Here is a 26,423-nt window from a genome sequence, read left to right on the forward strand (position 1 = left end):
GTGCATGAAATGAAATGACAAAGTGTTTCTGATTCTGAACATATGCTGAACATACTTGTTCCAGGTTGTAATTACATGTGTAAAAGAAACACGTTGTATCTGGAATGAGGGCAAGTATTTTTCAATTATTTCTATAGGTGCCGGTGGGCAGGTGTGTCCGAATGGATGAACAGCCATGCGTACACTAACGCAGTGGTTTTCAGTCTATGGTTTGGGACCCACGAGTGGGTCGCAGCAGGGGACCAGGTGGCTCGTGAGATGTCCAAAATAAACACATCTTGTTTGGAGACAGAGGAAACAATGGCTCATTTGCTTTTTTTTCGTGATCTGATAGCCTGCGGACAATAATTTAATCATATCCCACCACATCACTTAAATAATGTTTACTGTTAACATGCCTTGTCAGTTTCATTGAATCATTAGCCCTTGATTGAAGACTGGACAGGGCACTGATGAGCAATAGAGGAGATTGTAATTCATCTCGTTTTTTGAAAGGTAATGAGAATTTATTGCGTATTTTACTGAACAAAATATTCGTTTGCTCCTGGGTCCAACAGTATCTGTACAGGTGGGAGACAGCATGGAATAGACTGGGAATCCCTGTAGACACATGGTCATCATGGCAGAGAACCCACCTCGTGCTCGGCCAAAATGAATCAGGAGAAACGCTATAGAAACTTGTCCCGTGCTCATGACATTATTAATATCAATAATAGGAAACAGCAGACTGAATACTGAGTGTAGGTGATAGGGCAATGTACTCAATATACGAGTGCGTGAAGGGTTAGGGAGAGACAGAGAGAGAGAGAAAGAGAGCGAGAGAGAGGGAGAGAGAGAGAGAGAGAGAGAGAGAGAGAGAGAGAGAGAGAGAGAGAGAGAGACGCACCAGCAGTCCGCATCCAGACAACAGTATAGTTTTACGCAGCGCATCCCTGTAAGTTGGACTTGTCCAGGCGGCCAGTGAGCGGTTTCTATCCAACGCCAACATGCCTCAGAAGACTAGTGGATCTGTACTGATGGGAATTTACCTGTGGACGGTTTTCTGCTGCCAAGGTGGGTCTCTGATTATATTCCGCCGACCGAACATTTCCCATGTCTACTTTTTGGTCACATCATAGGGCGAGCGAACAAATGTCAAATCGGACATTGCGAGCGACGGTAAATGACGTTGAAACGTATTACAATTAGGCGTTAAAGTGGTTTCTTGCGAAACGCCGATGCTCAAGTGTGTGAGTGTGTTTGAGAATGACTGAAATTGCGAAAAAGTGAAGACATAAAAGGGAACCGATCTTTCTTCCAGCGCTGCGTTAAATCCTCAAGCATGCCTCTTTTATCCGCTGCGCATCTGGGAGTAAGCGAGTAAATAACTTTGCGTTGCCTCACACAAGGCGCATCTCAAATGCGCATAAACTATCCGTGTAGCTCTTAACTCCCAACTCTAAATCCTATCAGGCTGGAAGGAGTCTTACACTGGAGACGGAGACGGTGTGTGTGTGTGTGTGTGTGTGTGTGTGTGTGTGTGTGTGTGTGTGTGTGTGTGTGTGTGTGTGTGTGTGTGTGTGTGTGTGTGTGTGTGTGTGTGTCGGCTCCCTCCAGCTGCCTGACCTCTTGAATACACCGACAACATCTGGCTGTGGGAGGAGGGCGCCCCAGCGGTGACGCACGCAGCCCCTTGGGACATGCGCTATAATAGATCCTAATGTGTTCATAGCGTCTCTGCGGGAGCGCTGAGATCGGCATATGCGTGACAGCCGAAAGTGGGATACGGAAAAGGTTAAGCCTTTCGCTCTGCCGTAGCTGCTCTTAAGAGGAAGCGCAAGAGAGGAAAAAAAACGAAATGCAAAGAGGGCGACAAACACAGTCCATGCAAAGACACAAAACCACATGAGCACCCCCACAAACTGCATACAGAGGAGGAGACCGACATTTCCCCTTCAGTAAAAATAGAGCCTAAACATCAAGGAATAGCTGCTATTTTAAGGTGATTTTAACCAAATTGTAGTTTGTCGGGGTTTTTTTATGTCACGTGGCAACAGAGACGAGATTTACTAAGGGAAATAAGTGGGAAAGAAAAACACTCAACTCTCAGTAAGATAGTAGGTTCTGGGTGCACTCAAAAAACTGTGACGAGGTTTTTATTGTCAGTGTTATAAACACACACACACACACACACACACACACACACACACACACACACACACACACACACGGTCTGGTGGATCCTGGTTCCTGCTCTCGCGTGCTGATGGGAAGACTGTGGACGTATCTTCTATCATGCTATGCATCGCCACTGCAGGCGGCTGGAGGTGGTGCTTTTTTAATGGCACACACTGGAAGCTTTGAAATTAGAGTAGCAGTGTTTGAATGGCGTAGGATATTTCCACAGCTTTGCTTTGTAAAAGTATGTCCATTTTACAATCGATTTAAAAAAAAAATTAGGATATTACCCCACGCCACGAAATTAGTTCCCCAGATGTGACACTAAATTCTACTTAATACTGTGGCCTTCTCAGTTACCACCTCTCAGTCCACCGTCTGTGGGAGGATATTGAAAAGCATTAGCTAATTTCACTGACATCACACCTTCAACCCCGCAGTGTAGTACTACCTAATGGAGGAGAGGTTGGCTGAAATGAAAACGCTTCAGACAGATGGCTCTCAGTGACACGTGGATGGCTGGAGAAGTCTGCTCTAACAACTGCGCTTTATGGAGGGCTACAGGACCCTTCATAAGTCACCATTTAGTCAGTTGCCATGCGGGAGCTGTTGTCGATACATCAAGTGTCCTACTCAGTCCCTTAGACCACATCCCAATTCCCCGTGGCCCTCAGCGAGATGCTGTGGGGGATTGAGATGGATACCTGTTTGTTTTCCATCAAGGGCAAAACAAGTGAGGTGAACTGAAGATTAAGTTTTCTTCTTGTACAGATGTTTTGATGAAATATGATTTTGAAGTTAACTTAAGGGCATGAAATGGACGTTTTCTGTATTTTTTTTCCAGGTGATTTTTGTACACAACCCTGACTGAAGAAGGGCTCCAAGATGGTGTTGACAACAAGCCATAGTTACACATGGTTTGACATTTTTGAGGAAGAGAGTCGGCAGTGTTTCAGAATTTATTTACACTCTCAAATTTCATATAATATTGATTTTCTACAATTTTTTTTTGTGAATGAGCTGCCTTGTTTTGATAAAGTTTTAAAATCGGTCAAGTCTTTGTTGAGTTTTCAGATATTGCGTCAGAGGATAATCAGTATCTGATCTGGTTCTCTGGTGCAATCGCTTTCAAAAATGTTGTTATGTTAATTTTTCTTGGTTGACAGGTGACTTAATTCGGGAGTTTTCCTGTGTGTGCTAATTAAAACTTATTTATTTATCTATCTATCTATCTATCTATCTATCTATCTATCTATCTATCTATCTATCTATCTATCTATCTATCTATTTATTTAGGTAGGTAGGTAAGGTAAGGTAAGGTAGGGTAGGGTAGGCGATTCCGTTGCCTACCAACACGAGGATCTCCAGTTCGAATCCCTGTGTTACCTCCAGCTTGGTCGGGCGTCCCTACAGACACAATTGGTCGTGTCTGCGGGTGGGAAGCCGGGTGTGGGTGTGTGTCCTGGTCGCTGCACTAGCGCCTCCTCTGGTCGGTCGGGGCGCCTGTTCGCGGGGGAGGGGGAACTGGGGGGAATAGCATGATCCTCCCACGCGCTACGTCCCCCTGGTGAAACTTCTCACTGTCAGGTGAAAAGAAGCGGCTGGCGACTCCACATGTATCGGAGGAGGCATGAGGTAGTCTGCAGCCCTCCCCGGATCGGCAGAGGGGGTGGAGCAGGGACAGGGATGACTCGGAGAGTGGGGTAATTGGCTAAGTACAATTCGGAGAAAACGTTTTTTTTTTTTTTTTTTTTTTTTGTATATATGTCTATTTTCCTTAGAAAAGGGCCAGGACAAAAAGGAAAAAAGTGTGTGTGTGTGTGTGTGTGTGTGTGTGTGTGTGTGTGTGTGTGTGTGTGTGTGTGTGTGTGTGTGTGTGTGTGTGTATTATATATATATATATATAGCGTAACGTGCATGGATAAGTACAGACGTTGGTCTTTGACTAACGGGTCGGACCCTTTAGTCGACTGGTTGACGGTGTCGCTTGCGGTGTGGGAGACACGAGTTCGCGTCCCTGGCTGCCCCCCAAATTTGCTGCATTGGTGTCAGAAGTGGGATACGCGCGGACGCGTTTTCCCGAAGGAGGGGGTAGTGTAACGTACATGGATAAGTAGACACGTTGGCCCTAAGTTAACGAGTCTTACCCGTTAGTCGAGCGGTCAGCGATGTCTCCCGCGGTGCGGGCGATACGGGTTAGCGTCCCGACTGCGGCAGTTCCTTTAGTTGCCTCCAGAATTATATACATATATATATATATATATATATATATATATATATATATATATATATATATAATCCGTTTCAATGCACCCTATACATCGCCTTTGTGCACTGCCTGTTGACACCTACATCCTACCGGACTTGAACCTAGCTTTTTGGCACTTACTTGCGTTGTTGCCTCCTGACTAGATCCTTGTTTGTTGTATTAACTCTCAGATGTACGTCACTTTGGACAAAAGCGTCTGCTAAATGAAACTGTAACATTGTGTAACACAATAGAAAACTTTAACTTAAAAAAACCCCATCTATAATTATTTCCTTGTTGCCTTGCTTTGTAGTACAGCCTCTCTTTGCACTCCTGTCTTCTAAAGGTCCTCTTACTGTGAGGTTTATGACGCCCAGAGCAGCAAGCTGTCCGAAGTTGTCCTGTGGCCCCTTGAAACTCCAGCATCAAATCTGTTAAAATGAGGAAAACCTAGATTTGATTTGCCCAAGGGTTATGCGTCGTATAGCAGCCGCTGTGCCGTACTGTACCGTGGGTAAAAATAAGATACCGGGAGGTCGCCACGTTTAACCTCAGAGATGCTGCCCGTTAAACATGGCTGTGGGGCATCCTCGGTGATGTATGTGCCCATCAGCAGTCAGCCAGAGCAGTCAGTAAGTCCGTGTAACAGGGATCTCACGATGGTTGGATGCTGGAGTTTGACGTAGTGTTTTTCTTGCATCTTTGCGTGCGCTGTGTGAGTGCTGTGTGATGTGATTGACTGGTTGGCTAACCCAAGGCACTCCATGTTGTTGACTTAATGCGTAGCTGTTTACTTGCCCCAAGGTGATATCCGAGTCTTTGCATTTCTAACAAGGAACATGCACGCCAGAACAACCTAAAGTCAAAGACACCTTTGCGAAAATATAAAACAACAAAAAAGGGGGCAATAAGTAATCTCACTTAAAATAAAAAAAATAATAATCAAATAACTGAAATATAGATATAAAGACAGATAGAAACAGAATAATGGAAAAAGAGAGGAAGAGAAGTATTTTTGTATAGCTCTCTCCTTTGGTAGTTTTTGTTATTCAGTAAAAAAAAAATCTACAATTTTTATTCAGAATGCACAGCGAGAAACATCCTCTGATATTCGCTGAGGAAAAACGAGATTCCTGTTTCAAAATGCTGCTCCCCCTAAGAAAGACACCATCTTTAGTCATGCATTCAAAAGTGCCTTTGAGATGTAAGTTTCTTGGGCTTCCTAACTACGAAGAATGAATGGTTTAATATAAAACCTGGGAACACCTATATTTGTGCCAGCAGTACGAGTTCCTCTAGGTAATGCAAACCACTTCTAATCAACATTATCTGTAACTGGCGAAGGAAACCAAATATTTCCGATCAGCATTTATCTTGAAAAAAGTATCGTTGAAGGCAGCAATGTGTTGAAGAACGAACCAATCATAAACTGTACTGCCTGAGTGTCTGCCACTGCTGCGTCTCAGCAATGGACCCCCCACCCCATAAAAAATAAACCCTTTTCTATCTCAACACATCACCACAGATCTCTATTGATTGAAGACAATAGAGTAGTAGGCCCGCAGTGGGCTCTGGAGTGAAAATACATGGGGTCACTAATGCAGTGCCATATATATATATACATATATATATATATATATACATATATACATATATACTATATGGGAGCTCCTGTCCTTTGGTCTTGTTTGGGGTTTGGCTGCAGTGGTATGCTGGGAAGCGGTGTTCATCCAGCTTATAGCTCATGTAACCTTCATGGAGTGGGGAGTATTGCTACAGGATGCCGTTTAGGTTTTTTGGTGGGTGGTGAGCGGGGTGGAAGTATAATGCTGTAAAGAACTGACTGAGGACAGAAGAATAAAAGGACAGAGATGGCAGCCTGGGTAAGGAGAAGACTGGAAGGAAACAGGCAGAAAAATAATAGTTAGGGCAATGTAAGGTGGGCAAGTTTTAAAGGTGTGATGGGATCCCTACAGGGCTCAGCTGCAGTGTATGGATTATTCATTTTTTTGACAAAATGAAACTATAGGCAATTACACATTTCAAATGGATAGATGACTATCAGTCCTTTTAATTTGTTATTGGAAAGTGGTTACATGTGAATTAATCACTCAAATCATGAACAAGTAAAGGCATTAGTTTGACTAAGGAAACCATCATGTAAATGGCTTTAAGGTAAGGCATCATTAGCATCAGATACACCAACCAATTACAGCATCATCTAATTACACCCCCAAGCTTTTAGCTCAATCTCTTCATTTGCTAACATATGCAAATGGCGTAGTTGGCTTATGGCTAGAAACAGCACACGTGAGAGGTCACCAGATGTAGTGAATGCACGTAGATAGAACAACACACAGATCAGCCAAAACATTAAAACCACTGACAGGTGCGTGAATAACATTGATTATCTCGTTACAATGGCACCTGTCAAGGGGTGGAGTCTATCAGGCAGCGAGCGAATAGTAAGTTCTTGAAGTTGGTGTGTTGGAAGCAGGGAAAACGGGCAAGAGTAAGGATCTGAGCAACTTTGACAAGGGCCAAATTAGACGACTGGGTGAGAGCATCTCCAAAACGACAGGTCTTGTGGAGTGTTCCCGGTATACAGTGGTCAGTACCTGCCAAAGGTGGTCCAAGGAAGAGCAACCAGTGAACCAGTGACAGGGTCATGGGTGCCCAAGGCTCATTGATGCACGAAAGCCCCAGTTAATGTTGGCTATGATAGACGGGTGTGAGAACACACAGTGTATCGCATTCTGCTGCATATGGGGCTGCCCATGATGACCCTGTCCACCTTCGAAAGTACCTCCAATCAGTTTGTGAGCATCAGAACTAGACAATGGAGCAATGGAAGAAGGTGGCTTGGTCTGATGAATCACATTTCCTTTTACATCATGTGGACGGCCGGGTCCTTGTGTGTCGTATGCCTGGGGAAGAGATGGCACCAGGAAGTACTGTCTGAAGAAGGCAAACCGCCGGAGGGAGTGTGTTGCTCTGGGCAATGTTCTGCTGGGAAACCCTGGGTCCGGCAATTCATGTGGATGTCAGTTTGACAAGCGCAGCCTACCTAAACAATGTTAGAGACCAGGTACACCCCTTCATGGCAACGGTGTTTCCTGACGGCACTAGCTACGTTCAGCAAGATAATGCCCCCTGCCACAATGCAATAGTTGTTCAGGAGCGGGTTGAGGAACATGTCAGAGTTCAAGGTGTTGCCTTGGCCTCCACATTCCTCAGATCTCAATCCCATGGAGCATCTGCGGGATGTGCTGGAAAAACAAATCCAATCCATGGAGTCCCCACCTCGCAATTTACAGGACTTGATGGATCTGCTGCTACTTCAGAGGTCTTATGGAGTCCATGCCTCGAAGGGTCAGATCTGTTTCGACAGCACGAGGGAGACCTACACATATTAGGCAAGTGGTTTTAATGTTATGGCTAATCAGTGTGCAAACACAATGAAATAGCATGTTTTTAGGGGCTCTCAAAACATGAAATGGCTATTGTGTCTATGTACCATCACAAATTAGCCATACTGGATTGTGATCAATTACATTCAGCCTTTGTTGATTGAGCTGAACAGAAAACAAATGAGTAACTGCATTTTTAGCTTATATCACAAATAAAGAGCAGAAATGGCATGACTGGAGATAGGTGTGACTTTCCTTGGCAATTTTTATAATAGAAACATAAGTCATAAACTTAAAAAAGAAGTTAATGAAACGCCCTATCAACTTTTATAACTTACACAATGTTTTTGTTTCTTTATATGAGGCACATGTAACTCCTTTTATTGTCCTAATAACTTTTCAAGAAAAAAACATGTTTTAAGGTGGCTGTGATTAGAAATCTTACCAGGATCATTTTTTATAAACCGAATCCAGTAAAGGGAGCATTGGTCTCATCATATGAACGGCAGAGAAAGCAAGCTAATCTTCTCCATAGCAGTGGTGTGCTAAATCTTTCCTAAAGCAGAATCCACACCATAAACTTGAACAGTAGATGTGAGTTTTGGCTTTCTCGGAGACCCGTTGTAAGTTCCTAGGCACAACGCATTATGTACCAAGTTTGTTTAAGAAGGGATTTTCACTTTCCTAAGAAATGGTGTTCAAAACTGTGTCCTTAAGTGTATGCTTTTTAAATAATCTTAAAGATACAATATATAAGTTTGTCTACTTTCACATGAAAATAACATATACATGGGAATGCTCTTCCTGGGGGGAATATTTTGGGGGGGGGGGGGCAAGCAGCACTTTAATTAGCAAATTTGTACAATACCCCTGGTTGTGACTTTATTATGTTATACCTAATGTTTAAGGAGATAAAGCTAGATGGCGTACTTTTAAAGACCCTGTTTTGGTTGCCTCTGATCGAAACTTGTGCAGATCAGTTCAACCCGATGTTGAAGAACTTCGCTAAAGAGTTTTATTTCCGTGTCTGTAAGAGGAATGTTTTTCTCTTCCTGATTTTTTTTTTCATTATGGTGGTGCACTCTAACAAAAATGGCAAATAATTGCAGTTGAGATCGAGAGAAGAGGGCGGTCTGTTCCGTTGCCAGCCAACACGGAGATCGCCGGTTTGAATCCTCGTGTTACCTCCGGCTTGGTCGGGCGTCCCTACAGACACAACTGGCCGTGTCTGCGGGTGGGAAGCCGGACATGGGTATGTGTCCTGGTCGCTGCACTAGCGCCTCCTCTGGTCGGTTGGGGCGCCTGTTCAGGGGGCGGGAGAACCGGGGGGAATAGCGTGATCCTCCCACGCGCTACGTCCCCCTGGTGAAACTCCTCACTGTAGCGGCTGGCGACTAAACATGTATCGGAGGGAGTACCACTCCTCATGTGGTACTAGTCTGCAGCCCTCCCCGTAACGGCTGAGGGGGTGGAGCAGCGACCTGGATTGCGCGGAGGAGTGGGGTAATTGGCCAGATACAATTGGAGAGGGGGAAAAAGGAGGGGGGGGCGTCAGCTCGAGAGAAGACAAATAATATATCCCCAAATTGAAACTAGCCAATAGAATGGCGATATCCACATTGTTGTCCAGCAGTCAAATCAAACTCCCTCCCCTCGCTAAATCCCAGCCGACAACCCCGCTTCATAGTCACATCGTGGAAGTGTGCGGTGCTCTAAATTCTTCTTCACACACCTGCAATGTTTTTGTCGTTTTAAGCAAAATAATTTACAACAAATTGTGAAAATATATAGATACTGCATGTATTATAGACATGACAGAGAAAAGAATGTATTAAGACAGAGAAATAAAGGGATGGAGTAACATTATACATCAGTTTAACTTAAAAAAAAGGCAGAAGCATATAAGAGATATGGTGCAGACAAAACAAACCGCAGCGACGGAAACCACTGAAGGAAACTAAAGTCCGGTCTAAAAACAGACACACACTGCCGGGGGGTGAGCAGATGTGCTTGAAGAAGTCGTGAAACCCACTTAAAAATGGGTTGGCTAGTCCCTGTACCTGTTGTCATCTCTGTCTGTGGGATCTTTTTGAAGGACTTTGGCTCTGCTTAGCCAAGTACTGTGGCTCTCTTCATTTGACCTTCGCTTGAGAAGAAGTCAATTTTATTTGTATCGACCAAAAATTACAAATTTGCCTTAGTGGGCTTTACAGCAACACAACATCCTGTCCTTAGACCCTCACATCGGATGAAGAACAACTCTCTGAAATAATGCTTTAACATGGAGGAAAAATGGGAAGAAACCTCAGGGAGAGCAACAGAGGAGGGATCCCTCTCCCAAGACGGACAGCCGTGCAATGGATGTTGTGTGTACACAATTTGCACAATACATCATTGAAAGAGGATAACGCAATTATAGTGGAATTATAAAATATATGAAGAATATGAGGAGGAGGATTTAAAGCGGTATCCAAATGCCACCGGAACAGCTCAGGAGCTGAGCTATGTGGCCAGCAGCACCATGTTAAAAAAAACACACACATTAGTCATACATCTTAGTGAGTGAAGGATATAAAAATAAAACAGGATAATATACATATATGGATTTGTAAGATGTATAAAGAGAAAATGTGATAAGGAGGATGCCAAGCAGTGTCCAGGTGCCGATCACCATGGAGACCTGGGAAGAGGACAGACTGCAAGTGTACGCAAGAGAGACTGACATCACATCATTCACACATACAAAAAGAGAAAGGAGAGGATCTCATTCAGAGAGAGAGAAAAGACATAAGAGAAGAATTTGCAATAGTCAATAATCCATATGTTATCTTGTCAGCAGAACAGTCTTTGGTAAATTCACTGAGACAGAACCCGATCCGCTATGCAGTACAGGTAGAAAGAGAAGAAGAAAGAAAACAAGGAAGACACTTTATGCCGTGGGCAGCAGCAGTGCACCCGGGGACCAACTCAAGTTCTTCTTTCCATTGCCTTGCTTAGGGGCACAGGCAGGAGTATTAACCATAACATGCATGTCTTTCTGATGGTGGGAGGAAACTGGAGCACCCGGAGGAAACCCACACAGACATGGGGAGAATAGGCAAACTCCACACAGAAACGGCCTGGGGTTCGAACCCAGGACCTTACTGCTGTGATGGAACAGTGCTAACCATTGGACCACCGCGATACCCATGTGCCTTTTTCTGTGAACCTCACAGAAGAGGGAAACTGATTGTTCAGGGCCTACTGTATACAGCTGAGCCATTTCACAGGGAAGACACACACAGAGCACATGGTTTGTGTATTCCAGTGCTATTTAGAGCATAAAGGCAAAGAAGCACCATGAACAATGTATTGTAACATTAATGTTGACATCATGTTTTTTTTTGTTTTGTTTTTGCTGTTGAGGCCCGAAGCCTTGCTTATAAAGTTCAAGTGATCCAGATGAATCATATTTCAAAGCAAACAAACCCAATTTCATGCCTAGTCTAAATAGACCTTCTCTTTTTAAGCATCTTTTTTTTTAAACCTTATCTGCATGCTGCAGTTGGCACAAAACGCTGCTGCCAGGCTTTTAAGAGAAGTGACCACATTAGACCAATCCTTGCTGCCCTTTACTGGTTACCTGCGAGTCTGAGAATCGATTTTAAGATTTCACCGCTTGTTTTTAAAGCCTTGCATGGTCTGGCTCCTGCCTACATCTGTGATCCGCTTGACTCCCTGTGTGACGGCTCGCTGCTTGAGATCCTCAAGCAGGGCCCTGCTAATGGGTCCAAAATCTTCACTTGTCACGAAAAGTGAGCGGGGCTCTGCTGTTCGGGCCCCTCAGTTGTGGACCTCCTCCCGCCTGCAGAACTCAGGCAGGCAAATCCAGTATCTCCCTTTACATCTCTTCTTAAGACTCGCCGTTATCTTGTGGCTTTTTCTTAGCTGATGGTATTTGTTGTAATTATTTAAATTATTTTATCTTGTTTACATCTTAAGTTATGGATCTTATTTATTTTTACTATCTGCTATTATTGTGAAGCACTTTGTAACTTTGTTTTTGAAAGGTGCTATATAAATAAAGTTACTATTATTAAAATCAAATCAGACCAAATGTCTTTATTTCGAACACGCAAAATAAAAGGAAAAATTGACCAAGCATAAATAAAACAACAAATGTTAAAACTAAAACCATAAGAATTCAACAAAACAATTCTAATAGAGAATCCAATAAATATTATATGTTTGAAAAGGAGCAGGAGGAAGTTACTGCATATAATTTCCTGACCCCTCTCTAATGCTCAATTAATAAATAATTAACTTAGTTTTTCACACAGAGTATTTCATTCTCTATCTCGGAATGACTCAATAAAAAAATAATAAAAGCAATAAAAAAAAATAAAAAAAAACAGAAAACATGAAAAAAAACTACTATTATCATTAATAATGATAATAATAATACCTTGTAGCTTGCTTTCCTTTCCAATTCTATCCATCCATTCCTCCTACCGGATCGTTTATGGCTGCCTGCCATTGATAATTAAAATATAATTTCCCTCAATACTAACAAAACATAGTATCTGTCTTGATGCATGCTTAATAGTCCAGGTAAGGATCACAGAAAAATGAATCAGTTCATCTGGACACAACGCTTATTGTGAGAAACGCTTCATCACTGGAGTGATGAAACTTTTTTGATTGATTGATAAAACATAGTATCATCAATCAAGCTTCATATAAATATAACAATTCTGGTGTGTTATATCGAGTCCAGGGCACAGTCTTCATCTAAGTCTTAAAGTTCATCAAACAGGTTGACTCAAAAGCACAACTCTTTTTCAAACAAAGTGCTTCTCCAAAGTATAAAAGAAGGACGTTTTCTCGTTTCACACTTTAGGAAAGGTTACCGGTGACCTCTTCTCTCTCTCTGCGCTGCAGTCCCTCTTTCATCGCTGTCTTCCTGAAGCCTGGCCAGGATGCTGCCACAAGGCTTTTGACAGGCGCGGCAAGAGTGACCACATTTTTAACTGTCCCCTTCAGCAGCCCTTTGAATTTACTTTAAGATGCTGTGGTTTGTCTTGGAGCTGACGCTGAAGAGACCTATGGTGGCAGCAGTAAAAAAAATGCTGCCTCATTTTCTATCAAATCCAAAGCCTGTCCCATGACCTTTTGTCCGGCTTTGGGTCTGCATTATCTGTTGGTGTATGTCTGTAGATGTGAGTTTTCCTGTATGGGTGGCTCATGGAGTTGTGTTGCGTTTGTTCCTTTCTAGCAGTGATGCTGTCTCTGCTGTCGAATAACAAGCACTCCATCACCCATAAAGAGCTTTGGGCTGTTTTCAAATGCTTTCAGTGGATAAACCTGAGTTGATATCTATTAATTCACTATCCATTGGCCACCTTTTGGATCATTGCTTAGTGGAGTGTAAATGGCTACTGCAGTGCTTATATTAACTCTGCTTGTTTTAGCGTAGCTCATTTTGGGATCATTAAGTAGCTGACACCTTTGGCATAATTATGCAGGTTTCTCTTCATAAAAAAACCCCAAAAGGTGCACTACCTGACAAGTCCCCCCACACACACACACATGCACACACTCGCACACATACATGCACGCACACACAAACACTCATTCACACACGCGCACGCATGCACGCGCATGCATGAACTCTCTCTCTCTCAATTTTATCTTGGGACAAGCAAAAATAGCTATATTTGTAAGCAGAAAGAGGAAGATGGACAACTCAGTAGACACTGATGTAAAGCTGCTGTTTACTAGAATGGTAAAAGCCAAGATGATAATTGATTTCAATTATTACAGAGAAATGGAAGATATCCAGCAATAGTGTTATCTGGGCTCATAGGGATGTGTTGTGCTCAGTAAAAGACAACCAACTTGTTTTTTTCTGGAGAATTGACGTGATTTACTTTTATTTTTAAATATCTATTTATTTGCCTGTGTTTTGGATATGACTTTTTTTTAAAAATAAAGTTAGTTTTTAAAATTCAAATCTCTCTCTCGCACACACACAGATAATAAAAGTTGTCTATGTTTATTCTGAGCTCATTAGCGCTTTAAGCAGCCTTTCTGTCATCCTGGGTGAGCTCACATCTTGGCTGTCACTTGTTAATTGCAGAAAGGTCTCGAGATAACCACTAATTTGACAGTTGTCACGAGAGAGATGCAGGTTGAGTCCCTTTCGGTGAGATGAAATGAGATGATGAAGGCTGAGGGCATCAGACAGTTTTTTTTGGGGGGGGGTGATGAGTTGAGGGTAACTTCTGAACAGGAGATGGAAGCTCTGCTGCTAGAAGGCAGGGTCATGCGTAGAGTGACTGTGGAGGATAATGAGAAAAGTGGTTACTGGTTATCCATCTCTGCTTTCATACATTGTTGTGTATATTTAGTGCAGGCATCTAAAGTGTCTCCGTGCTTTATTTTGTTTTCAAAATTTAAGTGTTCAAATCAAAGCAACAGATATTTTCTCTTTGTCCTCTCTGCATATCGGGGTCATGATCAGACAAGTCATTCAACAAAAACATCCCTTACACAATTCAGCAGGGAATTCCATCAATGCCTTGCAGTCATTACTTGGTTTTACAATCCTTAAAAAATAGTCTTTTTTGTGGTCTATAGTTGAGTATTTATTTTAGATGAAGTATTTTACTGCAAAATATTTGAAAGGAGAAAAATAGCCTCAACCTTATACTACTAAGCTGGCCCGTTTTTAGAAACAGAACTGAACAGTAAAATCATTTTCTTGTTAAAGGACATCAAATGAATCAAATAAACAGATGTTTAAGCATTGTGTCTTTATCACAGTGATGAATATGGAAAATGTCATTATTTGTGACTTATATATCGTAGCACATGTCGGGAAGACCGAACAGACACTAGTGGTTTGACGGCTGACTTAACTTTGCTAAATTCATTTGTGTAAAAGAAACCGCAGAGAGAGAGAGAGAGAGGGAGGGGGCAGAGAGAGTGGGGGGGGGGGATTCATGGCTACATTCATAGCTCACCCTATTATCTTTTTTTTCATCCGGGGATGCATTTTAATATTAATTCATCATAATGTGTCTTGGCTCATTACTGTGTTAACCACTTAATGAGGCTGAAGGAATGCAGGAGAGACTTAAAAGGAGGCATGGTTCCCATAATTGCCTCTCATTGTGCTAACATTATACTCATAATAGATTTAGCTTATTGTGCCTTAATCAGTTTTCTTTTGACCCAGAGAGTTGATTAAAATGAGAAACAATAAGAGAAAATAGCTGAATACGTTAGTTACTCTGAAGATCATCTTTACTGAACCCAGTCATCAATTTCTCCCTTCAATTCTTCCCTCTCTCCCCATCCTACTTTTCTCTATCCAACACGGTCTCACTCCCAACTCATCACATATGGACGCTTGGCCAGGACCCCTCTTCGTCACTTTGCAATGCTCTGGGTACCCTTTTAGCGTCAACTAGCTGTGGCATTACTGTTGTGCTCACTGACAGACAGCTCATCCAAAATAATAAACCTGTTCGCCAGCTGAACTTCTGGTGAGACATTTGTGGAACTGTGCTTGTTGTATTAGACTCTTCTTTTACCCGGGACAATGTCTGTCCAGAGCTCAGGGTTTGACACCACGGTGGTAGAACAGGTCTTTGGTTTTGCTCCCTGGTTTAGCCAAAAGCACATACGGTTCCAGCCACACACAGTGAAAGTGAGTTCAATGGAAGCATATGGAACTACCCTCCACGTTGAAAGTTGATGCAAAAGTGGTACCCAGAGTGTTGCAAAGTGATGAAAAGGGGTCCTGACCAAGCGTCCATATGCGGCGAGTTGGGAGTGAGACTGTGTTTGCTCTATCTCAATTGTATCTCTCTTGGCACGAAGAACAAACCCAGTAACGGTGCTAGAGGAGAACAGCCTGGGCGTTCAAGAGGATCCGTCAGGATCAGCGTAGCATGGCCTCCAAAGCAGCAAAGTTTGAGAAGCAGATTATTGAGCACAGGTCGCTTAGAAATTGCCACTCTGAAGGAAGTGGATCCTTCCAGGAGGTGCTTTCGTTTAGTGGAAGGAGTGCTGGTGGAGAGGACAGCAGAAGAAGTCCTACCGGCACCGGAAAACAATAAGGAAGAGATCTCAAAGATCATCGATACGCTCAACACACAGAAGGACGGGAGCTCACAGAGTACTGGGAAAGCTACAACATCCGGCTGGTTAGAGAAGGCGATGCGGCGCAGGGCCATTCGACAGCATCCTCAAACGATACTGAGGGGGGCGGGTGTAAAGGCAGCGCCGGTGTTCTGGTGTCTTAGTTTGCGACGGCGGAGGGCCCTGTGACTTCTACAGCAATAAAAACATGGGTAGAGACGTGGAAACTAGGTTCAAAAATGGACTGTAATGCAGGAAAACACAGGAGTTGATAGATTTTGAGTTATTTTTTTTCAAGAGAGCAGAAAGCGATCTCTAACACAGTAAGATGAATGAAACAAATTCAAACAGCATCTCTGATACTGAGGTAGGCCAGGGCTTTGTTTTGGGCACTATTTGGGTTCAATTCAAATGTTTGTGTGCCCTTCAAGTCTGATGCAGTTTGTACTACACTTGTCTCTCTGGGGAAGCTGCATAACACTTCAGATTATTCTGAATTATCTTGGCTTACGTTTAGAAAGGCAGAATTCAAGCATCCACACAGTTCACATTTTCAGTTCCTTTATTAGTCCCACCTTACCATTTACATACTTTGTGCTCAGCTCCAACATGGTTATGAGTTGAAACAATGGTTGATATTTGTAATTTGTAATGTCTTTAGTCACAGGGGCGGGGGGGTTGTTTTTATTTTGTTGCAAATGTGATAACATTAAAATGCGTGGTCGCCACACTATACCTTAAAACACAACACAAAGGACCTAATGTAAGGGCTCACTGTTACCAATGAATACATGATCAAAATGCTTTTTGAGGAAAAATGTGTTGTGTGGTTTGTGTGGGCATGGATAAGTTCTATACCATACTTGGAGCAAAAGATGAGGCTGGTGTGAAAATGGGGATGAATAACACTGCTTTGGGGGGAAATAAAAGCTGATTTCATAAGGCCCTGTAGTGGGTTTAATTTGTGCAAAAAGCAGCCACCCTCTCCATGCTGACGCCGATCCTGGGAGACGTTTTAACTCTTGTGTCTGTAACACGGCCAGGAAGTTGTACTGTAATCCCCTCTCATGAAGGGAAAAAAAACCCAAAAGAACTTGCTGTTAATTTTCCCAGTGTGAAACATTTTAAAGCACTTCTACAACAGCTCTTACTATTTCAAACACTGCGGCCATCAAAAACATAACATGTTAGCTTTGGCCCAGTCTTCTGGAAACAGGAAAACTAAAATCAATTCAACTGAACCTGTCTGGAATGGAAAAAATGGCCTCTAGGATCTGGAGAGTGCTGTCCACCGTGTCCATACAGTCACATGGAGGACAAACACATTTTTGTTAATGGTTATGGATTAAAAGTATGTCAAGATTGTAAAAAAAAAAAAGGTATATCTTTTTATCCACTTCCGGTGTGGGAAGATGGCGGCGTGAATTCACATTTGCGGCAGCCTCACCATGTACTGTCCATGCAGTGTCTATGTTTGTCTTCATTTGATCGCTGGGAGAGCTGGCGCTGGATCGGCTGGGAGAGCTTGTTCTACTGTATCCTGTGAGTCCAGGGACTACGACCCTGCCTGGGGCTGCACTTGAAAAGGAAACACTGAGGGCGGACTGACAGGATCCGGAAGCAGGCTGGGCTAAGCTAACTGCTAGCCCATGCAGACCGCCAGTTCTGATAATACCGAATGGGGTCTGGCAGCGGCCTTGCCTAGCATTGACGGTGTTTTTTGGCGTCATCGTGTGGAGTACAGGGAGGTGTGTCGAAGGTGTCTGGCTGGGAGAGCTGACGCTGGATCGGCTGGGAGAGCCTGGTCTGCTGCATCTGGTGGGCCCAGGGACCATGGCCCTACCTTGAGTTGTGCCCGAGGAGGAAACACCGACAGCGGACTGTCAGGATCCGGAAGCGGGGCAGGCTAAGCTAATTGCTAGCCCTTGGGCAGTGAATTTTTATTTTTTCATATGTTGGATATTTGTGTTTTCGTTTTGTTTTGTTTTTTGTAGTTTGGATATGTTTGTTCTTGTAGTTTGGATGTGTTTTTGTCTTTGTGTTGCATTGCTCTGGGCTGGGGGAAATGATATTTCGTTTCATTTCATCTGCGTAGGCGCATGGAATGAAATGACAAATGATCCTGATTCCTGAGTCTTTCTCTCTCGCTTGCACTCTTTTCCTTGTGGTTTCATGAACTTCTACCACTCTGTTTGACTTTCCTCTTTTTGTTTCACTCTTCTCTCTCTTTCTCTTTCCTATATCTCCCCGTCTGCTCTGTCCCTCCGTTCTCTCACTTTTATCCCTCCTTTCTCTACTATCCCACCTTTCCTTTTTTTTTCTTTCCCCTCATCCCCATACCAACCATTTCTTATGCTCTTCTTACGTCTACCATTCTCTCATCTGATCAATTTTTATCCTTTTTCTACCCTCCCCGCTTCCCCCCAGGTTGTCATGGAGGTGTCTACCAGAGGAAGCTGTACAGGGACCTGATGGTCAACTATAATCGCTTGGAGAGGCCCGTCCAAAATGATTCAGCCCCCATAGTGGTGGATCTAGGCCTCACACTCCTACAGATCATCGATGTGGTGAGTGTTCATCAGCTGCTCTTGGCCTGTGCTTTGATTTGGGCATTTTGTGTTTGCCCAGATGCGCATTTGTAGTATATGCATTAGAGCACATGGTGTTGTGTTTAAGCATGCTGGTTAAGTGACAAATAAGGAAGGAGACATAGATCACATATGCATGTGATTATTTTTCATTTTTTTAATTTTAATCAACAGAGAAAGAGTGAACGAAATGGAAAACAAGGGACAGAGATAGTTTGTCTTTGTGCAAGTTTTTGAATAAAAAGAACAGTTGTTTTAAATGTGCTGGTACTTTAAGGTTCCCTCCACTTAAAAATGTATTTTACTTATGTTTGCGTCACCTAAAATGTCTGACTTTTTCTATACTGGCTTGTATTTGTGCAGTTTGTCACTAGAGTGGTGTTTTCACATTCCTCTACTGGAGGAGAAGCTCTCTGCACTTCCCTATAATCTGAGATTCAAACGTACCCCAGGCAAGCTAGATTTTGTACGTCATGGATCCGAAAGCCAATCACAGTCTCATATGCAAATACAGGGCGGGTAAAGAAACTTGAAACCTCCCTCGCAGAGTTGATTTGTCAGTACATAGAGCGAGTTTGCATTAGCATGGTGAAATATTTGACAGCAAACATAGTACAGCAAACATCTGGCACACATACCTACAAACCTGGAGGGGCTGCATATCTGTAATGCTCATTTCAGTGAGGAGTGTTTCCAGGGCTAACCAAGATGGCGGCGCGCTGGACGCAGCGGCTGCTGCGGCTCCCTGTTCAGTGCTATGTTTTCTTTGTTATTTATATGTTAGTTTTAAGTTTATTTGCACGTGTAGGTCATGCGGTCTTCTACAGCCGTCAGGAACTTTTAAACCTCAGAACGGATTACTCACTTCCCTCCACCATCACGGACAATTTCCCCATCGATATTATCCGCTCACCGGTCTCGCAGTGGAAACGCTGCCCCCGTCGGCAACGTGCTAAGCTAAATAGCGCTCCCTTCAAAGTTTCCCTTCCCCAGCATCTTCATTGCTAATGTCCGATCGTTAGCTAAAAAAATGGACGAGGTAAGACTCAGACTGTCCTCTCAGAAAAGGCTGCAGAACTGCTGTCTGCTGATGTTTACGGAGACTTGGCTCAACAGCAACATAGGCGACTCGGCAGTCGAGCTAGCGGGCCGCACAGCCTCCGTGCCGACAGGACAGATGACTCCGGCAAGATCCGCGGAGGTTTGAGTATATATGTCTACCTCTCGGTGCAACAATATAAAGGTCGTTTAAAGGCATCGCTCTTCTGATCTTGAGCTCCTTATGATTCCGTGCAGGTCTTTTTACCTGCCCAGGGAGCTAACAGCCATTACCATCGCTGCTGTATACATTCCTCCACATGCTAATACTAAGGTAGCACTTAAGCAGCTACAATGTGCCATCAGCACACAACAGACCAAACACCCAGACAATGCCTTTGTCATAGGTGGTGACTTTAATCAGGCTAACCTCAGGGCTGTATTGTCCAAATTCCATCATCATGTCTCCTGCTCCACTAGGGGACAAAACACCCTAGACCATTTCTCTACAAACATTAAAGCTACCCCCTGTCTCCACCTGGGGTAGACTGACCACCTCTGCCTGTTCCTGGTCCCAGCCTACAAACCCCTCATAAAACAGATCAAGCCAGCAGTAAAGACAATCACTGTCCGGCCAGAAGGAGCAGTCTCTGAACTCCAAGACTGTTTTGACAACACAGACGGGAGTATTTTTTTTACATTCAGCCACCCATGTCTCCCATATAGACATTAATGAACAGACATCTGCCATACTATCCTACATTAACTTTTGCACTGAGTGTGTCACACCAAAAAAACAATTCAATCCGCACTTTTCCAAACCAAAAACCCTGGATGACCAGTGAGGTCTGGCAGCTGCTGAAAGCCTGGGGTGCAGCGTTCAACTGCAAGGCCTACAGCGCAGCCAGATCCAACCTCAAAAAGGACATCAGAACAGCCAAACATAAATATTCCCTACGGATAGAGGACCACTTTCACAATAACTCTGATCCCCGGTGAATGTGGCAAGGCATTCAGTCTATCACAGACTACAAAAGCTGCAAGAGCGGTCCCACTGTCCATGATGCCTCCCTGCCAGACGAGCTAAATCATTTCTACGCCCGCTTGGACAAGGACAATACTGACCCAGCCACAAAAATCCCAAGCCACCCAGAAAACCAGGCGCTCACTCTTATCGATTGCAGAGGTCACAGAATCACTGTGCACAGTGAACACATGTAAGGCCGTCGGACCGGACAGCATACCGGGTCAGGTCCTCCGACCAGCTGGGTGAGGTCTTCACAAATATATTTAACCTCTCACTGTCCCAATCCATAGTCTCGGCATGCTTTAAGACCACCTCTATCATTCCTGTCCCCAAGAAATCAACACCCACATGTCTGAATGACTACTGAACCATAGCACTCACCCCCATTGCTATGAAGTGCTTTGAGAGACTGGTTCTGGCTCACATCAAAAACATCCCCCCCCCCACACACACACACACAGACATTCGAGCCACATCAGTTCGCCTACCATCCCAAAAGGTCTACGGAGGATGCCACTGCCCTGCTCTTTGCTCTGACCCACCTTGAACTTAACAACACATACATCCGGATGCTGTTTATAGATTATAGCTCTGCCTTCAACACTATCATCCCCGCCAAACTAACCACCAAACTACTCTCCCTTGGCCTCCCTTGGCATTATCAACAATCTTGTTCTCAATGTGCAGGAGACAACGGGGCTGATTGTAGACTTCAGGAGGTCTAGAAGCTGCTGCCACTCCCCAATACACATCAATGGAATGGAAGTGGTGTGTGCCTTCAGCTTTAAATTCCTTGTAGTCCACATCAGCGAGGAACTTTCCTGGACATCAAACACCCAGGCCCTTGTGAAAAAGGCCCAACAATGCCTGCATTTCCTGAGGAGGCTGAGGAGCACCTGTCTTTCCTGCAAAATTCTCACCAACTTCAACCAGTGCACCATAGAGAGCATCCTGACCAGCTGCATCTCAGTGTGGTACGGCAGCTGCATATCAGTAGACCAGAAAGCTCTGCAGTGAGTCGTCAAGGTGGCCCAGCATATCACCGGTACCCAGCTCCCAGCCATAAACGACATTTATCACAAACGCTGCCTTCGAAGGGGTCTCAGCAGAAGCAGAGATCCCACCCACCCCAGCCATGGACTGTTCTCCCCCCTGTGCTCTGGGAGGCGCTACAGGAGCCCCAGAGCCCACACTACCAGGCTCAAAAACCGCTTCTTTCCCCAAGCTGTTGCCAACCTGAACCTGGCTACCCACTGAATGTCTGTGGATATTTTTAAATATTTTGTACTCATGCTTTTTTTTAACTTGTTTTTAGCTTTTGGTCTTCGTCTGTTTATATATCTTATACTGTGTCTGTTATGTTTGTCTATGTCTGTCTTGTACTGTTTGGCAAACCCGCAGCCCTTATTCCATTTTTAACATGTGTCTGCACATTGTTTTTAATGGCAGTAAACTGAATTGAATTGAATAACCTAATGCAAAAATTACTGGGTTTTCACAAGACATTAGTTTTGAAGGCTGATACTCTGCTGGCTGTTTATCCTGGGACTGCGACAGTGAGCGGGAGTCAATATGTAATTTATGTATTTCTTTTAATCGACCAACAGTCAAATAAAAGCTTTCTGCATGTAAGATATTGCTTTTGTGACTTAGAGCATTAACTATGTTAGCTTTTTGTTAACTGCTGCTCGTTGTTTGGTAGTAGTAAAACTCTAAACTATGTATTAACGTTTCAAAGTTCAGCGACATGAAATGATGGCGGTGGCCTAAGGTGAGTCGTTTTCCACCCTAAAACCGGTCTGGTTTGCATTCTTTTGTAGTCTGGACCTCAAACCTGACCGGGCTTGCCGGGTCTTTCCTGCTCTCCAAGGGCTGACGAAGCAGTGGTAGCGGTGTCAGGAGTTAAAGGCAGGGGGTTATCGTTACTCCCTCCAATGTTTTACACACTTAGCCCCAAATAAAACTCTCTGAACCATAAACTTAAGCGCATTGCGGGTTTCATGCTGGCGGTTTTGAATTTTAGACTAGTACCAATGAGCAAGGTCCAAGGCAAACTTGGTTGGCTATCAAGATAAACAGATATTACATGTAATTAGGGCTGGGCGATATATCGAATATACTCGATGTATCGCGGCTTGTTCTCTGTGGGATGTAGAAAATGATTATATCGTGAATATTCGAGTATACGTTCAATTGTCACGCAGTTGCTTTTAGTCACGGGTATTGAACTACAGGTTTTTCTCACTCTTTCTCATCTCTCCGCACAGAGATAAAACAAGCACACCTAGTTACGTACGTCACATTCTGTCGTACGTGCAACGTCATATGCCCGGCAGCATGTAGCAGCAGAGATCTCAGGTAGCGGCAGCAGCAGGTGCTATGACAAATGGAGGAGGGAGAATTAATTCCCAAGAAAAACAACGCAGGATCCATCGTCTGACGGTGGTTTGGGTACAAGAGGGAGGACGTTGAACAAATAAACGTAATATGTAAAGTATGCCGCAAAAGCGTCGCCACAAAAGGTGGTAGTACAACGAATTTATATCACCATTTGAGAACCCACCCGCTAGAAAACCAAGAGTGCTTGAAACTCCGCACGGGCGCATCTCCGGCCGGTGCCATATCAAAGAAAGTGCCGAAGCAACCAGCACTGACGCAATTGAGTCTGGTGTCTTCTTTTTCCAGAACAACACCATACGACAAAAATAGTCAAAAACAGAAGGAGATAACGTTGTAAGTAATGAATGTTTAAAATCAGCATATATTAATGCGGTATGAACAAGAATATTTTAATGTAGACACGTAGAATCATCATACTGGCATGATTGTGTGCATCAAAGTGTTAATTCAAGGCTAAGGCAAAACATCGAGATATATATCATGTATCGTGACATGGCCTAAAAATATCGGGATATTAGTAAAAGGCCATATCGCCCAGCCCTACATGTAATATAGAAATCTCAGCCGGATGGAATATATCTTTCCGCAAACTTTAATTAGACCACTATTATATAATTACATAATATCAATGTGTAGACACTGTAACATCGTAGCAGATGTTATTGTATGTTTCACAACCACTAATCATTACCGGTCACCCAGGGTTGAGTATGACCATCCTCCCTCTGGGTCCCTTTGGGTCCTCAAGTGGATGTAGAGGCCGATCCTGGAGCTGCAAAATGGGGGGACGCCTGCGCGTGACAACTTTTTACGCGGAGAGGCTGATGTGCCTGCAGCCACTACGCGGTCCTTGGCAGGGGGTGGCCAGAGTCCAATGGCATGGGGAACCAAAATGATTTGGGACCACCCTCTGTTTTAGCCTTTATCCACCTTCACTACCATTGTGACCTTGAGACAGCTTTTGCCAGTTCTGCCGTTGAGGTCTTTGTTAGATCGTGCTTCGTCTGGACCCTCCCCCTTGACCTATCCGTCTTGGGTGACCTTACCAGGAGCCAAGCTCCGGGCGGCATAACTCTTGGGATTGTTGGTGCCCGCAAGCTTCTCCACCACGGCAAGGTGGTGATCCAGGAGAAGACGCAACCACTAACACTGTGTCGGCCAGTGCCTGTTACAAGCTAACGTGCTAACAAACAACATAAACAAATAAAATATGCTGGCTACACTTACCATTCTGATTCATCTAGTTGACGATCTTGGTGCACAACAGACACCTCATCTGAGCCTAGTCCACATGTACACAGGTATTTTTGAAAACGGGGATTTTCCTCCATTAAAAATTTTTAAAAAAAAAAAATAAACCCTGTTCACACGAGCAGTAGTTACAAAAAATCTTAATCCAAATGAAAACACAAAAAAAAAACCCAATGGAAGCGCTGGCAAGAGCATGATAAACCAACATGTAGCGATATAGCCCTAACCCCCAAAGCCATGTTTGTCAACGCTGTATCACAGGCTTGGACTCAAAACGCAGACTCGGTCTCAGTTCACAAAAATCAGTCCTTTTAATAAGAAAAGGGTCGGTACAAAAGTATAACAAGGCAACAGTGTCCAAATCGGCAGGTGAAAGGTGAGGTCAAAAAGGCACAAAACAGGTCAGGAAACTATAGGGCTTAGGAAACTCACACAAGGAAAAAATGCTGGAACACTGTCACAAGGAACAAGACGAACTGGCATAGAAGGAAGAAAACACCAAGACTATACACTCTGGAGGAGGGGAGACAATGAGACACAGGTGCAACACATTAGAGCAGGGCAGGTAATCACACAGGAGGGAGACACATGAGGGCAGGAAGTAAAGGACCTGAAATGAGACAAGAGGTGAGTATAAAAATAAAACAGGAAGTAGACAAAGAACGCTGGGAGAAACAAAAAGATAACTATCCAGATGGGGCGTGACAATGTTGGCCAATAAGAATCCTGAAAAAAAAGAGCCAACAAGCCAAAAACTCCGTTTTCCCTGTGTAGACAGGGAAAACTGAATTTCTGAATATTGTAACAATCATGGTAACTAGACTCGCTAGGCCCTGGCTAACGGGTCCAACCCTTTAGTTGGCGGGCTAACGAGGTCTCCCGTGGTGCGAGGGCCTGTGTTCGCGTCCCGGTTGTGGTGGTTCCTGGGCTGCCCCCTGAATTCGCTACAATGTCTTCACCCTGGAAGAAGTTTTCCAAAAGGTCAGTTTTCAGTAACCTAAAACGGAGTTTGCCTGGTGACGAAAGGCCAAAATGCATAGAAAAAGCTACATTTTCAGAAATACCCGTGTATGTGTGGACTAGGCATGAGTCTGACTGAGACTCGAACATGTATGGCTGAATCTCTCCAATGTTTGCTTTAACGCTACCCAATATTGGTCTTCAACCAGGCAACCCTAGAGGAAGCAGCGGTGGTGGGCGGGGCGTGAGCGCTGTGATATTTGCATATTCATAGATCCTGAATTTCTCAACGAGAAAAGAGTAGTTGTGCTTCCAACCCCTTTTCAGAGTTTTTTTAATGTGGGAAAACCACGTTAAACAATATATTAATCATAGCAGAGTATTTTTAAACTTTAAAACGTGCCTTTAGGGGAACTTGAATTATTTGCAGTGACAACAGTGTGTGCTCAGGCACATAGACTTTGGTTATCCAAGGTCTTTCTCCTCTGTCCTGGTGTGAGACAGTATTCAGAACCACACTGGGCTCACCAGCGGCTGCACCCGCCAAGTTCTATTATTCATTTCTGACAAACAACCACTCTTTGTTTCTCCTCCACCTGTTTCCATCTCATGGCATAAGGAGCCTGGACTCGCTCCTTTCATGGAGAAAGAAGATTCAATCCGATTTTTTGTGATTTGTCCATTCACCTAACTCTTTCTCTGTTTTTTCTTAGTAGCTGCTACATACAGAGACGTGCACACACACGCGCGCATGCATGCATGTACACACATTCTTGCATACAATGCAAACAGAAGGCGCATGCAGTACTGTACAATCACCGCACTTTGCTTCTTACCTTGTGCCGTACCCTGCTCCTTCTCAAACAACTAGCACTCCAATCAGAATTGCAGTAATTGTGGTATATTCTGTCAGATGCATTCTTATATATTTCCATCTTGTAGTTTACTCTAAGCTTCACTTTGTGTTCCTCCTCTCGTGCACTTACTGTTCCGCAAACCTACACGTAACCTTTTCCCTGTTACCCTCACTGCAGGGCCGAGGAACTCATCCAAAAAACCCAAAGCGACATTCTGTCACATCTCCCAGCCGAGCTTGTCAGTCCTGTCAGATGCAGTGTACGTCTTCTCATGATAACTACATGGTGCTAGGTGCTCTGTGGTTTATATATGCTTCTTCCTCTATTATTGATTAAGTCCAGCCTCTGACTATATACATA

General features: G+C 43.8%; 1 protein-coding gene across 1 annotated transcript in view; it reads left to right on the forward strand.

Moving 5' to 3' along the window:
- Nucleotides 1–986: 986 nt before the first annotated feature.
- LOC130113010 (neuronal acetylcholine receptor subunit alpha-7-like) overlaps nt 987–26,423 on the forward strand; it is a 146,112-nt gene continuing 120,675 nt past the window's right edge. The window contains exons 1-2 of the mRNA XM_056280527.1: nt 987–1,053; nt 18,370–18,509. Of these exons, the coding sequence (XP_056136502.1) occupies nt 987–1,053; nt 18,370–18,509 (207 nt within the window). The remainder of the gene's footprint in view (nt 1,054–18,369; nt 18,510–26,423) is intronic.

This window comes from Lampris incognitus, chromosome 5 (assembly GCF_029633865.1).
Source record: "Lampris incognitus isolate fLamInc1 chromosome 5, fLamInc1.hap2, whole genome shotgun sequence".
In the NCBI taxonomy this organism is placed as follows: Eukaryota; Metazoa; Chordata; class Actinopteri; order Lampriformes; family Lampridae; genus Lampris; species Lampris incognitus.